This window comes from Meriones unguiculatus, chromosome 15 (genome assembly GCF_030254825.1).
Source record: "Meriones unguiculatus strain TT.TT164.6M chromosome 15, Bangor_MerUng_6.1, whole genome shotgun sequence".
Lineage (NCBI taxonomy): Eukaryota > Metazoa > Chordata > Mammalia > Rodentia > Muridae > Meriones > Meriones unguiculatus.
In genome coordinates this window covers 46,071,369-46,088,691 of record NC_083362.1, presented here as the reverse complement: position 1 = coordinate 46,088,691, position 17,323 = coordinate 46,071,369, and the positions used below count along the sequence as shown (strand labels likewise).

The 17,323-nt window shown below is 44.1% G+C and overlaps 1 protein-coding gene across 3 annotated transcripts; it reads left to right on the top strand.

Moving 5' to 3' along the window:
• The first annotated feature begins 1,131 nt into the window (after window positions 1-1,131).
• Window positions 1,132-17,140, top strand: Kctd18 (potassium channel tetramerization domain containing 18). 3 transcript variants are annotated; one of them, XM_021658110.2, is made up of 7 exons: window positions 1,132-1,287; window positions 3,534-3,757; window positions 5,719-5,930; window positions 8,028-8,221; window positions 9,283-9,377; window positions 12,763-12,865; window positions 15,596-17,140. In XM_021658110.2, the coding sequence occupies exons 2-7, from the start codon at window positions 3,604-3,606 to the stop codon at window positions 16,086-16,088; spliced, it is 1,251 nt and encodes a 416-aa protein (XP_021513785.1). In that variant the 5' UTR covers window positions 1,132-1,287; window positions 3,534-3,603; the 3' UTR covers window positions 16,089-17,140. The 3 variants fall into 3 exon arrangements, with proteins under 3 accessions (XP_021513785.1, XP_021513784.1, XP_060224375.1); XM_021658109.2 differs by having other exon boundaries at window positions 1,171-1,339; XM_060368392.1 differs by lacking the exon at window positions 1,132-1,287 and adding an exon at window positions 1,356-1,915.
• Window positions 17,141-17,323: the final 183 nt, after the last annotated feature.

Sequence of the window (17,323 nt, the reverse complement as noted above, 5' to 3'; positions counted from 1 at the left end):
TCTGGCTGGGCAGCTTTCACTTCCAGCTTATCCTCATGCTCTGGTCCAGGTTCTGGACACCATCAAGCGGTTAAGCGGTTACCTGCATCCCATCTCCCACACCCTGCATACTCACAGGGTCATGTAGAAAGATATGCGTATTCCTCCTAGGCCTGTAGTAGCACCTGCCTTTAATTTCAGCCTGCAGAGCCACAAGCAGACAGACCTCTGTGGGTTCAAGGCCTCCTTGGGCTACATAGCAACTTCCAGGTAGGTGCAGCATGGGGCAATCCCAGAACCTTTCGGCACATGCCCTCCTTGTTCTCTCTACTTGGACTTGCCTTGGATTGTGGAATGGGTGCCAGACATCCTTCATATCCACCCTCATCTTCCATTCCTCCCCTTTTCTAGTCATTACAAAGGAATAGCAGCCATAGAAAAGAATGAGTTCTTCTGTTCCAGACCCTTTTCATCGTGTGCCTACACGGAGCTCAGTAGGCACACTGAAAAAGAGTGTGAAATACCGAGCTGATGAGAGCTGACTGTAGAGTCCCACTCCTTCATGGAGGGCAAGCTTATAGAAGCTGCATTGCAGTGTCTTATTTTTCAACCAACTTTTTTACTCAGAATCTAGTATGGACTCCGTGGAGTGCCTGGAAAACAGGACTGTGTCATTCATCTCGAAATGAGGTGAAGGTAGCATGCAGTTGGAAGGCGAAAGGAACTGAGGGTGGGGGAGGTTGTTATTAAGAAGAAATTAAGTAGTTCTATAAGGTGCGGTGCCAGATGTGGAAGAATGTTTGTCCTGCCTCAGTCTTCCTTTCTGTAACAAGAATAAAACTACCATCTAATTCTGAGGTATGACATTTCCAGAGACCTAATAGGAAAATAGTTTTAGAGACCATCACCTTTTACAGTTGTCATAGGCTAAAGATTACCGCGTGAAAAGGCTTTGAAAGCCACACACTCTGCAAATGGATACACCCAAGTTCTATACGTTGATCAACGGAGCGAGTGGCTCTGCCCCTGGGCTGGAAGACAACTCTCTCCTCCTCCGGAGGACCAGGGCGGGGCCTAGATAGTTCGAGAATATTCTTGGGGGCGTGGCCAGCGCGTCCCGGGGGCGGGGCGTATCCGGGGCGAGGCCTCGCTTCCACACTCGGGCGCAGTGCGCGTCGGGGCCGCACGGGGGCGACGCGGGGCGGCTCGGTTCCGCCAGTCGCGGAGCATCCGAGCGGGCGACGGTGTACTTCCGCGTCCGGCCCCGCGGCTTCGGCGGCTGCGCTGAGGTCCTGGCGGCCGGCGCAGGTCAGTAGGCGGTCGCCGCTCCGCCCCTCGGTGTGGAGGACCCGGGCGTCCGGTGGGTGGCAGGCCCCGAAGCCTCGGGGGTGGGAGTGGGCTTCCCGAGGGCGTCCCGGCCCGCCTGTCTTAGGACCGGGGAGCCTTGGGCTGCGGGTTCCTGCGTGGACCGAATCAGGGTTCTCCGGTCCAGGAAGTCCTCGGTGGGGGCCTCGTGATCCCCACCCTTCCGGGTTTTGTCCGGCTTGGCGGAGGGGCGTGAGGCCCCTGAGCTGGCTTGCTCAACGCGGAGTCGGCGCGCGCATCCCCGCCGCTCAGACTTTTGGAACCAGACCCCGCTGCGGCCGGGAGTCTGGCCCTTGAGCAAACGTCCTCGACGGTTTGGTGCAGATGGGCCTTCGCACCACAGAGGCCTCCGTGGCTGCCTCCCGAGGAGTGCCGCCACAGGGGCTAGCCTTGGGCTGCGGTCCCCAGATAGCAGCAGATAGTGAGTGAAGGGCCTAACTCAAGAGCCACGGAGGTGGAGCTGTGTTAAAGGGATGGATGGTGTGTGGGTGCATACATCAGAACCTGAAGCTGGGCCCTCAGGTTCACCTGGCTGCTCTGGGTTGTGAGCGGCCCCACGGCTTACTCACAGGCAAGTCTGTGTGGACACCACACACACCAGTGAGGTCCCCCCCCGCCCCCCCCCGCACTGTTCCCATGTGTCAGTGGGGACAGTAATTCTTGTATGATAAAGTAATGTTTGTCTAGTGTCTGTTCACCGTGTCTGCTACAGAGTAAGCATTCAGTAAATGGGATTTATCGAGAATGATACCCGCCCTTTTCTTGGCCTTATGGGTAAGAGTTTGTGCAAGGATTCCAACTTTGCACGGAAAGAACTTGCAAGAAATAGAATTCTAGGGAGCACGTAATTAGCAGTGTGAACCCGTTTGGTCCCACGCCTTATGACTGATTGGTGTACCTCAGGACTGATTGCCAGGTCTTTAAGGCAGCGAGGGCACACACCAGTAAGTGGTTTTGAAGGCCTGAACCTTGTTGGGTCCCTAATGGATTCTGTCTGTTGGCCTTCCTTAGATTCTAATGCTCTCCTCTCATTTTACTGGTCAGTCAGGAACACTGAATCGGCATGGCGGTAATTGAATTTGGCAGCCCTTTTGAGACTTGCTACGAAAATATAGATTCTGCGGGTTGTCAGTGGAGAGAGTATGTTTTTACAGCCCATTTCAGATTTCATAGAGAATAACAGTCTTCAAAATGGATGCAGAAACTTTGAAAACTTTCCCCAAAGCTTTGGCCGTTTATGAATGAAAGAGCCTGATGACTGACAAGTTGTCATCTGTAGATCTAGAACACTCTGGCTACTTGTGTGAACAGAATTCACTTTTGAACATTTTATTTATTTTTGTGCTTACGGGTGTTTTGCCTCCCTCTCTGTGTGTCATGTGCATGCAGTGCCCACCGAGGCCAGAGGAGGGCATTAGGTCACTTGGAACTGGAATCCCAGACCGTTGTGAGCCATATAGTACTGGGAATTGAACCTGGGTCTTTATCGGGAATAGCCATGCTCTTAACCACTTGGCCATCTCTCTAGCCCTTGGTATGAGTAGAATTCTGACCTTGCTTAATGAATGTTATATCGCTTAGTTATGCAACTACTACAACTTAAAGATTACAGTTTTCCTTAGTTTCTACTCTTCTGTTTCTTTAGTCTCCGAAGTTTAAGTTCCTCAGCGTGTATGTACCTTAAGGAAAGTTTTGTATGATTAAGTATAGTGCATCATGCTTTTTACCTGTTACCTTAATTACTTTTCTGGAGATCTTTGGACCATTGCTGCCTCCATTTTATAGATAAGGAAATAAGAAAATGAAGATAAGCAATTTACCTAAGAACCCAGAGATCGGAAGTGGCAAAGCCCTGTGGCTCTCCATGTTATACTTTGGTCTCTACAGTCTAGATGGTTCCTTCAGACTTGTTAAAAACATACATGAGTGCCAAGGATCACAGGCATGCCTTACCTTTGCTTTACATGGGCCTGACCATGCATTATCTTGTATAATCCTTTAAACTGTCATTTTATCAACTGTGATGTACAATTACTGAATACTTAAAATCCTCGAACACAATTTTTCCTGACAATTTTTGTCCCAGATGTCTTTCATAGCATGTGAAATAGGATCTATTAAAATCATATTAAATATATATCTTATTTGTCTTCGTCAAGGTCAGTGATACTTATCCTTTGTTTTTACAGAGGTCTGGGACTGCGATTATTTTGAAGTTTTTGCAAGTGTAAGGCCAACTTTTAGGTGTCCGAGGGAGCAATGGCAGGCCGTGAAGCGGAAGTGCTGGATATTCTTCGGCTGAATGTGGGTGGCTGCGTTTACACGGCCCGGCGTGAGTCTTTGTGCCGCTTCAAGGACTCTATGCTGGCATCTATGTTTAGTGGCCGCTTTCCTCTAAAAACAGATGAATCCGGTAAATGTCTGAAGTCTGGAGCATGCATGTGTCTATTCATTAGGGTGGGAGTCTTTTAAACTCCTTTTGATTTTCTTAATTGTGTTGGAATGTATTATATTAGCCGACTAATTACTGCGTTCATTAGGACTGTATGGAGATTCATTAAGTACATAGAGACATTAAATACCAGTTTCTAACATTTGTGGTGCCACTCCTAACGTTATAAAGGAGCGAGGTGGAATAAGGGCCAACTATGGCCAAATGATGAAGATTAGCTGTACTTTCAAAGTCTTTACTTTAATGTGACATTCGAGTGATGGTATTGAGGCTGGTTATATATTAGCATCTCTCTGTGTTCTTCCCTGGAGAAGCAACCATCCTCATAGCTGGCAGATCATCCATTGTAGAGTCAGTGCTCCACTCAATGCTTGCTGTAGCCATGCAGTTTTGTGTGAGCTGGTATGTGTGGTTGAGAAATGAGGTTCACATTGTGGGTCATTGAGCAGAGAACTATATGGTAAAGTTAAGGTTCTGGGGTTGGTCTCTTTCCTTTGAGTACTGTGGCAGTCACAGAACCTGCTGGGGATTGTCAAGAGGGTGTCAGACAGCTCTGTATATTTTTTCCCCTGTGTGTGTAAGCCCCAGAGCAATAGGCTTCTATGTTAGAGGGGAGGGATGGAGATGTCCTGGGCATGAAGAAACTGCCTTGCCAACCACTGATGGTTGAAAGCAGAGAATAACCTAGTGGCTATACTGAGGGCTTGACATCCACCTGGAAGAAAGACTGTTGATGGGAGGAGTGAAGCGGAGACTGAGTTCCATTCTCTGCTCCGGTTTCATTTCCTGACTTTTCTAAATACCAAGAGAGAGAAGGATCTGTGTCCATTACTGCAAGAAAAATAAAAGGGCATTGGAGTGGGGATTGAACTCCTCGATAACCATTACATCAAGGCCTTTTTCTTTTTAATTCTGCTGAGTCATCTTAAGGAAAGTCTCTCGTCATGTGCAGTGCCAGCATAGCATTTCTTGTTTTTAAAAATTACTTTAAAATGTTTGCTTTTGCGATAGGACCTCACAGTGTTGCCCAGGCTGGCTTCAAACCTCAGAGCATTGTTCCTGCCATCACCTCCCGAGTGCTGGGAACTGTTGGAATGTTGCCACTCCTGACAGCGTTTCTTCCTTTTTAAAAAAATCTAGATTCTCACACTCCAAAGGAACTAACCCAAATATAGAGTACAGCTTCCAAATATACTCCCAAAGATAGTACACAGCTAGCGCCAGAGATCTCAGGCATGTGTTACTGCTAACAGTCAGACAATAGGCATAGGGGCAAGCACAGACACTCTTGCCTGTCCTGGTCCAGCCGTGCTGGGGTGAGGGGTCAGCATCCTTCCTTCCAGAGTCTGAGCTCTTGCAGTTGACTCTATTGGGATGATAGTGTTGGCATCTGAAGAGCCAAGTGAGCTGCATTTTACTATGTGGGGCTGAGAATACAGAGGCTAACTCATACAGGTTTTTGTTGTTGTTGTTGTGCAAGTTAGAGAAGGGAACTCATTTATCTAGAAGGGTACAGTTAGTTCTGTGATAGGATACATGGCTGAAGGCTTGAAGTGTGGGTTTGCTTTCAGCCTTACTTGGTCCCTGGGCCTGGTTCCTGTCTATACAGTATACCTGTACAGTCAGGCATGGTAGCAGGTCATGTATGTTTGTATTCAGAATTATTTACAGTGTTCTAGAAATGCAGGTATTTCCCCCCAATAATTCAGCTGTTAGAACATTACCTGCTTCTAAGTTGAGGAGAGCCATGCACCCTGTTTGCTGTGGCAGGGACGCTGGAGAAGTGTAGCTTCATTTGACGGACTGGACCCACTTCCACACTATATGTTAACTCTTGTGAGAAAGAGCATGACTGTAAAGGGCATTGGACCCATTTTGACTTCTTACTACTCCTCATATGACTCTGCACAACTGTTTTCTAGGGGCATGTATTATAGACCGCGATGGACATCTATTCAAATACATTTTGGACTATCTCCATGGCGAGGTTCAGACTCCTATGGATGAACAGACTCGAGCCGCCCTGCAGGAAGAGGCTGACTACTTTGGCATCCCTTACCCATACAGCCTGTCTGACCACTTGGCCAATGAGATGGAGACATATTCTTTAAGGTCAAATATAGAACTTAAAAAGGTCTTGGCATTTTCTCAAGTTTTAAAATACATTTATTATGCACAAAGCAATATGTTACTGTTGCAAATATGTTATTTTGCATAGTGTGTCATGTCACATATCCCAAGTCTGAGGCAGTTTGTGATCAGTTTTCAACATGTTTCTTAATTACGTCTTTTCATTCTTGCAGGCCAGAATTAATTCTAGGAGAAAAAGCTTTATTAAGTTTATATACCTCAGTGAAGATGTAAATTTTTTGATTCTTTTTTAACAGAACTATTCTTCTGGAGTTGTTTTGAGACAAGGTCTTACTGTGTGACCCTGCTGTCCTGGAACTGGCTATGTAGACCAGGCTGGCCCTGAACTCACAGAGATCCACCAGCCTCTGCCTCCTGAGTGTTGGGATTAAAGGCGTATACCAATATGCTTGGCTTATGAAGTTCTTTTTTAAATTAGAGAAATACTATCATTAATGAGGATAGAATGATATTTCATTTTTTATGATAACTTGTTTTTATGTTTTATGCTAAGTAATAAACTTTTACTGACCTAGTGAGTATAGCAGTTTGTCAAGTTGAGATCAGCAAAGCTTTTAAAAAGACGTTTCTATTTTATATCACATTTTAAATATCTTTACACAGCATGAAAAGCTTTGTTACATATGTCCTATTAGTGGGTATTATATTTGTTGATATTTAGCACATAGAAAAATTATTTCTGTAGGTAGTTGTTGACGCTGAAAGTTGAGATGAACTGATTTGAGCTTTAGAGCTGGCTGTTAGTTCTGGAAGCAAACTGATAGGTGGTTGGTTCTTACAAGTGCAGCAAAAGATCCCATTTAGGGATTTGCATGGGATGGATTCTGTGATGTTTCATAATTTAATCGCCAAGTCATAGTCTTGATCATGCTACTTTCTAAATGGCAGGATAGGGCTACAGCATCGCTGGAGGATTAGAGAGGTTAGCACTCACCTTCTGAATTCCAGCTCTATAGCTCTTGCCTCCTGGTTTACACTGAAGAAGGATGAAGTGTGCCTGCATTTATTCCAGCAGCCAGCAGAAGTTCATTTCAATTGTGACATGTAAGGAGGCTGTGTGGAGCCAAGAAATGGAATCCAGTTCTTGCCCTGGAACAGTATATAGTGTAATTTGGAGTTCTCATATGTGCACACATATTGTTCAAGACCAGTAGATGAGTTTGTTAGCAGTGTTAAATGAAAGTGCAAGACATGTGAGGACCCTGGCTTCATTACTGAGTAGGTGAGCAGTAGGAGTCTTCTGCATATCACCTGCTCTCGCAGACACTGAGGACCTGACGGAGGATAGAGCTGACAGAGATGCTTGTCCCGAAGGCATGTAGAGCAGCATGCCATTCCTCCCAGGGAAGGTCTTTGCCACAGTGTGGGGAGGAGCTACTTCTGTTGTCATGGCTGGACTTAGGACACGGTGTGCCGATAGCTCAGGGTGTCTGTCTTCTGCCTCAGCTGTGAATTTGGACCTTTTCTCTTGTTCACTGTCACGTCTGCAGGATGTAAGAGTGCTGGGTAGATAGTGGGTAGTTAATACGCAAGCAAATGAATGACATAAGTGTGGAAATGCCAGATGAGTTCAGACACTATGTTGGACCTCACCATAGCTACCTTGCAGTATAGAACAAGTTCATTTGATCAGTTCAGCATTGGAGTTTGGAGTTCAAAGTAAGGACCAGCTGTGGAGCCACCTAATAGAAAAAAAAATGAAAGTTAAGTGAGAAATTTGAGAAAATATTCTGGAGAAAGGGAAGATCTAACTTGTAGTTATGCTATGAAGATTGTAAAATTGAGAGTGAGCCAAAAGAAGGGATAAAAGAGAAATTTAGTTTGCAGAAGTAGTCTCTAAATGAAGAGTTGTTGAATGAGAGTTGTTGAGGTTTTTTGTTGTTGTTTTGTCTTGTTTTTGTAAAGGAAGAAAACCTCCAATTTATTACATTCATGTCTGTAGACTATGTTAAAATTCATGATTTTTTTAAATTTCTTCTTTGAGCAGCTCAAATTTTAACTTGATGTGAAAGTAATCTAGCACATATATCTTTTATTTGATAACTAAATCTAAGTTTATATATATATGTGTTTGCTTTAGGCTTTAACAGACTTCTGCGAGTCATATGGCTTAGTTTGCAATAGGCCAACAGTTTGGGTTCTCCACTATCTTAACACATCTGGTGCAAGCTGTGAGAGTAGAATTATTGGTGTCTATGCTACAAAAACTGACGGGACAGATGCCATCGACAAGCAGCTGGGAGGAAGAATTCATAGTAAAAGCATTTTCAAAAGGTATGTTCAAAATTAAATGTGAAAAAGAACAAAATAAAGCCTTGTATCTTTTAATAATTTTAAGATTGTTATTGAGTAAGATACTGTGCTGGACTACAAGAGGCTGTGGGTGTGGCTCAGTGCACAGTGCCCTCAGAGCTGTGGGATGGCTGCTGCAGGACCAGGTGAGCGTTCAGACGGCAGCCCTGGGCCTTTTGCAAGATCAAGAACAGTGCTCCTCAGTGCGCTGCCTCAAGTCTCAGGACAGGCCTTTTTAGGGCTAAAACAAAGAAGAGCCACTTGCCTAATTTTTCCCCTGGACCACAGTGGGGGTCACAAGCACTAGCCTAGAGTCACCAGGCCCACCGCTTGACCTGGGCCCAGACTCTGCTTTGTTCCTATTCCCTTTCGGATTTAGGCTTCTATGACATGAACGTGTTAAGTTCTTAAAGCTGGTCCTCCTGTGAGGTCCCTGTAAACTTGTATTGGTCAAGTTACTCAACACATTTTCCATCTTCCGTACATTCTGTTGGAGATTGAAGTGGGCCACATACTCGTCAGTACCCAAACCCGCAGCAGCTTGCTTTCAGGTGGCTGGAAGCATTGTTGTTTCTGAAGTCATTACAGACAGTGATGTCCAAAAGGCCTCCAAGCACCTGGCATGGTGCTAGGAGAATGTCAGAAAAGTTGGGTCTTTTCTAACTAGAGTTAGCTGGCTCTGTTTTATTGGTTTTGTTTGTTTGTTTTTGAGACATGGTCTCACTATATAGCCTTGGGTTGCCTGGAACTCAGATCCGCCTGCCTCTGCCTCCCAAGTGCTGGCATTAAAGGCATGTACCACTATGCCCAGCTATGTATAAATGCTTTTAAAAATGTGTTAGAATATATTGGCGTATTTTCATACTGTGGAATTGACAAAAACTATCATTAAAAGGTGATCAAATTTATACCCATCTTAGGGTCATAGAGGAACAACGTGGTCTTAGTTATCAAGTATTTATTGAGCGTGTATTAGTTGGATATATATAGATACATTCACACATAAATAGTAAATTTTCATTACATTTTTGCAATGTTTCTAGAGAGGCGGGGAATAATGTTCAGTACATTTGGAGCTATTACTCTGTAGCCGAGTTGAAGAAAATGATGGATGCCTTTGATGCTTGGGAAGGAAAAGGTACAGTGAAAACCTTTCATTTCATGGACATGAGTGGCCCCCCTCTCTTTTACTTTTTGAGACAAGGTCTTCCACTATAGTATATCAGAGGCTGACCTGGAGCTTAAGGTGTAGCCTAGTGTAGCTGGGGCAGTCTTCTGCTTCTGCCTCTTGAGTCCTGGGATTATAGGCTTACCTCACCCTGCAGTCAACCTCCAGCCACTTTTCCATAACAACACAAAGTGTGAATGTGGCATCTCTTTGTATCTCTGCAGCCCTTGTTTTGTCCCTCCCTCCCCTTTCATTTGCCCCCTTCCTCCTCCTTTCTAGGAGTATACCTTTTAAGTGTGCCAGGAGTCTATCACCATAAGGTGATACTGAGTTACTACATATTACTAGTGACTGCAAGTATGGTTCTCTCAGCTATGTGTATTTAATAAATAAGTTTATTAGCCCTGCTGTGTTGCTGGCAATGTTCTAAGTGTGCTTCTAAACTAAACAAAAGATGGATGAAAAGGAGGCTTAGCAGGGAAAGGTGCTTTCACCAAGCCAGATGACACCCGTTCAATTCCTAGAGTCCACATGGTGGGAGGAGGGGACTGACTCTTGCAACTTGTCCTCTGGCCTCCAGCATGGACTCTGCCATGTCTGTGTCCACACACACACAGAGAGAACAAAAAAAAGACTAGAATTGGTTGGACCTGGTGGCTTTCTCCTGTACTTTCAGCACTTAAGAGGCTGAAACAGCAGGCTCACTGAGTTAAAGGCTAGCCTGGGCTATATAGTGACTTTTAGAGCAACCTGGTTTAGATAGCTAGATTCTGTTCGAAAAAAAAAATACTGAAATGAAAATGTGCTAATGCATTTTGAATTATCATTCCTGGTTTTTGGATTAGGAGTGATTTTTACTTTCTGTTTTGGAGGTTGTTTCTGGGGATCAAAACCAAGGGCCTTTGCAAGGCAAGTACTCTACCAATTGAACTATGTCTCTAGTCCTTGATTTTTATCTGTCTACTTCTCTAGACTTTGTACATTATGTACAATGAGTGTGAATTATTTATAGGCTGGAAAGAAAAGGCTGTATACCTTTGAGTATGGTAACTCCAGCTTGTAATCCTAGCACTGGGAGGCAGAGGCAGGAGGATTGCCAACTCAAGGCCAGCCGGCTGGACTGTGTAGCAGTGAGCTGTTTCAGAACACCAGGGGTAAAAAGCATTGCCTAAACAAGTTGCAGTGACAAATTCATGCATGCATGTGTATGTATGTATACCGTGCACACGTGTATGCACATACACATACAAATGCATGTTTTTCAATATATCAGCGTGGATAAATCTTGACATAACACATTAAAGAAGCCAGACACAAGCATGAATGATATTCCATTCTGGAGAAGAGAAACTAGGGCTGGAAGGGAGAGCACCAAGTGGGAAGTGGTGTGAGGAAACTTGTAGGCATGACAGGTGAATGACTGGTCATTTGTCAAAATTCACTGAACCGTGTCTTTAAAAAGAAGTAAACTCTTCCCAGCAGTTTGGGTGGTAGAAGCAGGTGGATCTCTGAGAGTTCGAGGCCAGCCTGGTCTACAAAGTGAGTCCAGGACAGCCAAGGCTACACAGAGAAACCCTGTCTTGAAAAACTAGAAAAATAAGGTAACTTTTATTTTATGTAAATTTTATCATAAATTTAACCTGAAAAATCAGGCAAACTTCATGGACCAGGTTTAGGTATGCTTTTGTGGTAGAAGAGACAGGTTTGGGAATAGTAGTCAAATAGTTGCAGAGTGTTGGCCGTGAGTATTGGATATCCCGTTATATATGAATTTTAGATGCTCACTTTACTCAGATGGTCATGCTTAACCAGAACTTTAATGATTAAAAAAGACACAGATCTCATTGTGGAGACCTAAAAGCAATTACTGTAAAAAACCAAATAATTGTTAGGCAATGATGGCACATACCTGTAATCCCAGAACTTGGGAAGCAGAGGCAGGTGGATCTCTGTCCAGGACAGCCAAGGCTACACAGAGAAATCCTGTCTCCAAAAACCAAAACAAAAAATACCAAAACCAAACAATTTTTATTGAAGATTATTATTTAAGTATTTTTGGGCACGTGTCTGTATAATTTTATGTTTTGATTGAGGTGAAGTCAGGTGGTGTAGAGTAAACTGGTTTAAAATGTGTACAGCAGTGGCTCTGCTGCATAGACCTTGTTCAGCAGCCATCAGCTGTCTAGTTCCACAACATTCCATCCTCTCAGAGGGAACCCCAGTGCTCTCCTCCATGCTCTCTTGCAGCCCCTCATAAACTCCTTCTTCTTTCTGTCTCAGTGTCTACCTGTCTTGGATATTTCATATAAATGGGATCATTAAAATATGTGATCTTTTATGTCCAACTTCTTTCACCAGCATAGTACTTTGGAGGCTCATAAGGATACATTTTAAACTTTGCATCAGAAGTGTATCAGATTTAAAACATAGAATGAATTCAGCTAAAATCTTGGCTTGATTATTAGATCAGATTATTCTTGTTTTAAAGATTTAAATTTGTGTGTGTGTGTGTGCGTGTATGTGTGTGTGCGCGTGTGTGTGCGCGTGTGTGTGTGCGCGCCCGCGCGCCTGTATGTATGCAGGTACCAGCAGATGCCAAAATGGTTGTGAGGGTTCCCTGGAGCTGGAGTTTCAGGCATTTGTGAGCTGCCTGACATGGGTGCTGTGAACTTGCCATCGTCTCCTTCAAGAGCAGCGAGTGCTGATAACTACCGAGCCATATCTGGTGACAGTGGTTTGTAGGGGGGTTCACAAATGCACCCAGTTTGATGGTCACAGTAGCCCAGTGCAGCAGACAGCAGTGGTGTAACCGCTGCTGTAAACATCCTTTCCACTTTTACCAACACTGCAGCTGTCTGTAAAGCACCAAACAAAGGCTTTCAGAGTGCCGAGCCTATTGTAAGCATCTTGTGTTCATTACCTTAGTCATTTTTTCTTGGATCACAGCAGCCATGCAGGGAGTACATACTGTATGATTAGCATTTCACCCAGAAAATGAAACTCTGTGAGGAGAAAAATAGCTTCCCCAAGGTCACACTGGTGAGTGACAGTGGGATCCAGTGTAGGGTCAGAGCCTGTGTCTTTAAGCAGCATACATTCAGTCACTAGAGCATGCAGTTGAGCCACTCTCTCAGCTAGGCAGCCACAGAGGCCTGGCTCGAAGCCAGCTTTTCTTGGACCCAGCTCATGACCTGTGTCAGTCTACTGTCCTGAGGCTTCTAGGAAGCATTTCCCGTTTCTGTTGTGCACACCTTTGTTCTGGTCATCATGTGAGAGGAACAAGATACAGACAACTCTGGCCAGTCTTAGTTGACAGAGTGTTTACTTGTGGCTCTCTTAATTCTTTGTCTTCAAGGTGTAAGCTACTGGCGTGTGCCCCATGAGCTCATAGAGTGCTGGACGTTGGAAGAGCGCCCTTTACATGGAAGCCTGCGCCATATGGCCCCAATTCGAAAGAGGTTATCTGTGATTATATTTTGTTTTAAAATCCGGAGTTGATATATTTTTGTTACCACCATACAGGGGAAATGAGTATTAACTCTCGACTTTACTAAACTTATTAATTACCTACATGAATATTCTACATTAACATAAAATATTGATCTCAATAAATAGATACCAAACCTAGGAAAAGGCAGGGGATTATACTCTAATTGTGCATGTGAAGTATGTTTTCATTAGGAGAGTGTGGCTGTAAGAACAGTGGTGGACACTGTGGGAATGCTGTGGTAGGCATTTTTCTCCCACAGAAGTAAAATTCCAGGCTTTATTGGCAGTAGAAAAAAAATCTACTGAAGCTTACTACTTGAAATTTCCTGTGGCTTATTCTGAATTTCTTTTCTGTTGCCACAAGTAGCATCTTTATTTAATAATATTTTTTTGAAATTATTAGCATTACATTTACTCCATGGCTATGTTTTTAGTTTTGTCTTAAGTGGCTATAAAATTGTACTTCTTTTTTTGATTTTTTTTCTGTTTTATTTATTTTTTATTGTTTTTGTTTTGTTTTGTTTTGTTTTTTGAGAGTTTCTCTGGGTAGCCTTGGCTATCCTGGACTTGCTTTATAGACCAGGCTGGCCTGGAACTCACAGAGATCCATGTGCCTCTGCCTCCCTAAGTGCTGGGATTACAGATGTGTATCTCTGCAACTGGCTTAATGTCCCAGTTTTGTATATAGTATCAGGTGTTTTTGTTTCTCAATCACTTGTTCTGGAAATTTGATTGATAAATGCAGTTTCAAACTGCTTTTCTACATTTGCTCTTTGGATTGCTCAAAGAAATGAAGTTGATTGCGTTTTTAGTAAACATCTCTTTGCAAAACATTTTATTTCTTAAAAGGCATTAAGTGTCTCAGAAAAGACCTCTGTGCCCAGAATTTTTTGATCTGTTGCTCTCCTTGTGGAGCTCCTGTCCCTTCCAGGTCTTCCTATCTCCCCCTTCTTTCATAAGATTCCCTGCACTTTGCCCAAAGTGCTCCAACCAAGGACCAGGCATGGAGATAATCTAGAACCCCTAGAACCCCTGCACAGATGTAGTCCATGGCAGCTCAGCCTCCAAGTGGATTCCCTAGCACTGGGAACAAGAACTGTCTCTGACATGAACTCAGTGGTGGGCTCTTTGATCACTTCCCCCTAATGGGGGAGCAGCCTTACCAGGCCACAGAGGAAGACAGTGTAGACAGTTCTCACGAGAGCTGATAGACTAGGGTCAGATGGAAGGGGAGAAGGACCTCCCCTATCAGTGGACTTGGGGAGGGGCATGGGAGGAGATCAGGGAGGGAGGGTGGGGTTGGGAGGACATGAGAGAGGGAGCTACAGCTGGGATACAAAGTGAATAAACTTGAAATTTGAAATTTATAAAAATATAAATAAATTTTAAAAAGGCATTAATTGCATTATCATTTGTCATTTGAACTAGCAGCAAACATTGAGTCTAGAGCAGTGGTTCTCAATTGGGAAGGACTTTTTTTTTTTTTTGTGTACTCCTCTCCAAAGTAATTAGCAATGTTTGGAGCTTTTTGCTTGTGCTCTGTAGGAGCTACTGGCATCTTGCAGGTTGAAGCCAGGGGTACTGGCATTTATCCTACTGGCGGCTTCCCCCAAACAAAAATTCTTCTACTGAAATGGTGATTGTACAGAGGTAGGGAGACCTTGTTGTAGAGTGGAGTGAAGACAGAGACAGGAAACAAAGCAGACAGGAATGGTTGATGGTGATGTCAGTGATCTTTTCTCTGGGATTTTGGGAAACATCATTTTTTTATGCATAGACAAGATAAATGAAAATGATATGTAATTATGATCAGTAACATTTTAAAATTGAGTATATTATATATTAACATTCGTTGCTGTGTATGGAAATTTTTATAAAACTAGAGTGTGATTCTGTTTCCAAGGACAGGTGTTCACCATGCTGCAGCCGTTTCCAGCAGCCAGTAGTACTGTGGAGAGGAAGTGCACTGGCAGGCTGGCTGCTTTCTGTGTGTTCAGGTGGAAAAACAGGCTGGAACAGGCAGGACTTTCACAGCTAAGGTCAATTTTGGCAAGTTTTCCTTTTAGGCTGCTTATAATGAATGGTCAGCTCAGCTCAGGAGTCTTTGAGTAATTCGTTCAATCCTTTTCAGATTCAGAACTATTTTTAGCATGAGCTTGACTGTTTAGCAGTCTCCCCCAAATGTGTCTCAGGGCATGCAGATTCTCCTGGCTGTCAGGACAGTGACTGGCAAACAGCTGTAGCAGTTAAATAGGCGCCTTCGCTGAGGCTTGCAGCCCTTTCTGTGTCAGCATGGCTTTTAAAGCTCAAGTTGGAGAGTAACATTTATTTGGCTGTGAGCTCCCTTTCTGCAGTTCTTGGAAAAAGTGCAGAATATTCTTGATTACCCTGTGCATCACAGCAGAGCTCTTGGGAACAGAGTGATATGTAGTCTAATTCTTACTCAGCACTCCAGACGCTCCCTTGTTGAATTATGTGGGATTTTAAGATACAGTTTGTAAAGGAGCTGAAGCAATCTTTAGTAAACTTGCTACTTTAAAGCCGACCTTGGTGGGGAATGAGGGACGAAGCGGGTAGCTATCTAGAATGCTATCTATAAACACGTTGCCTCTTTTCTTAAGCCTGCATGTGAACTTGGGAGACTTTTTTATTGGCTACCAAAAGTATAAGTGCTGAAACGATGCTTCTGTGTCCCCCAGGAGGCTGACAGCCCTCAGCGAAGAGGATGAAGGCGTGAACTGCAGGGCTGCTCCGAAGCCGGTCAGATTTTTGGGCCCTTCCACAAGCACCCAAATTAAAGTCAAGAATTCTGCTTCAGTCAGGGTGTCACCTGCCAATGCCGCCCAGATCTCCTCTCAGGCTACAGCAAACAGGTCCCAAAGAGGCAGCTGTGGAAGGGCAGCCCAGTGCTCTGTGGCCACAGGGGCATCTGGGCACGCTCCTGCTTCCCCTGATGCCCAGAGTTCGGAAAACCACGGCACACAGCCGCCTCCTGTCAAAGTGCTCCTCTCTGACAAGAAGTCTCCACCCCACCGAGTGATCAAGCTGAGAAGGACTCCACTATGTGTGGGGCCTTCCCTGCCTATCCCCTCAGCAGGGAGCCAGGCCGGCCCCCACCAGCAGCCTTCTCCCGAAGCTTCCAGCACCCTGGCTGAGCAGACTGACAACAGGAAAGACCAGCCTGATGGATAAAGTGACTTGAAACTGTCCATGTGGCCCACAGCTTCCAGCGTGCTGGTTCCAGCAGCGTTCTTGGGGTGGAAAGGGAAACCAGTGTAGATGTTTAGGATTATTACAGGAAGAGTGAATGCCGAGACGTGGGAGGAGAGGAGGAGACTTTGTGGTTGGGGTTATTATTTTCTTTCCATTTTCCTAAGCTTGTCTATGTGCAGTTCTAGTTTTTAATTTTAAGTTTTATTTAAATGGTTAATTGATACCAAGGCAAGCAAGCAGTAAGAAGTCTCCCCTTTTTGCAGTATTAGAGCTGCTCAGCCACGTTTATAATGCTGTTCTGGCAGTCCAAGGGTAGGACTGATGTCTGGGCACAGGCGCAGAGGGGCCACCTGTGCTGGCCACGCTGTATGGAGGCCAGGAGAGCTCTCAGATGGAGTGTGAATCCACAGGCTGCTCACAGTTGCCTCTTCTCCAAAGACAACATGAGAAGAAGTGATGGGAAAGAAGAGTATAATTAAAGGTCAGACGTTGACCTTCTGATTGGGCCATTTTTGTTCGTCGATTGGCACCCTACTTTGTTCTGGTAGCAGCTGTGTCTACACACAAGGGAAGTTCGTGTTGTAGGAGCTGTAGGGTGGTCTTCAGAATAGTTAAAATACGGCATTTCACGTCGAGCAGTGAAGTTTTGAGGTACTTTGAAAAAGTTAAGTAAGTTTAACTTAACTCAAGTTAATTTGTTCCTAGAGGTGACTGTTGAAGAGGTCTTCTAATTATACACTACACTTTATGCATACAATTTCCATATAACTTGAATTTAATATTTTTAAACAAAATATTTTGATCTATTTTTTCATGTCCATTGAATTGTGCGTGCTTTCTCTTACATATTATGTTTGGTAATTGGATGGTACATTTCTGCTTTCCATGAGCACTGTGCTAAGCTAAGTAGGTTTATAGAGCAGGGTGTTCTTACTCAAATGCTGGACACTGCACTTGCATTGCTTTGAAAGAGTGAGGCAAGTATACTCATGATGTTTCTTTTGAAATAAATAAAACGTTTCCACAAATAATGGGATATTTTCTGTGACTGCTTGTTTAAACTTGGGGCCCTATAATGGTTTGAGAGCTTACTAATTTAGGTTTTCTATTCCCATTTCCAAAATTATTTTCTTGTCTTGATAATTCATGAAATAGTAAAAACAACTTCAAAGAAATATCTGTGGATACCTGTTTAGGAAGGGGCTTTAACTGAG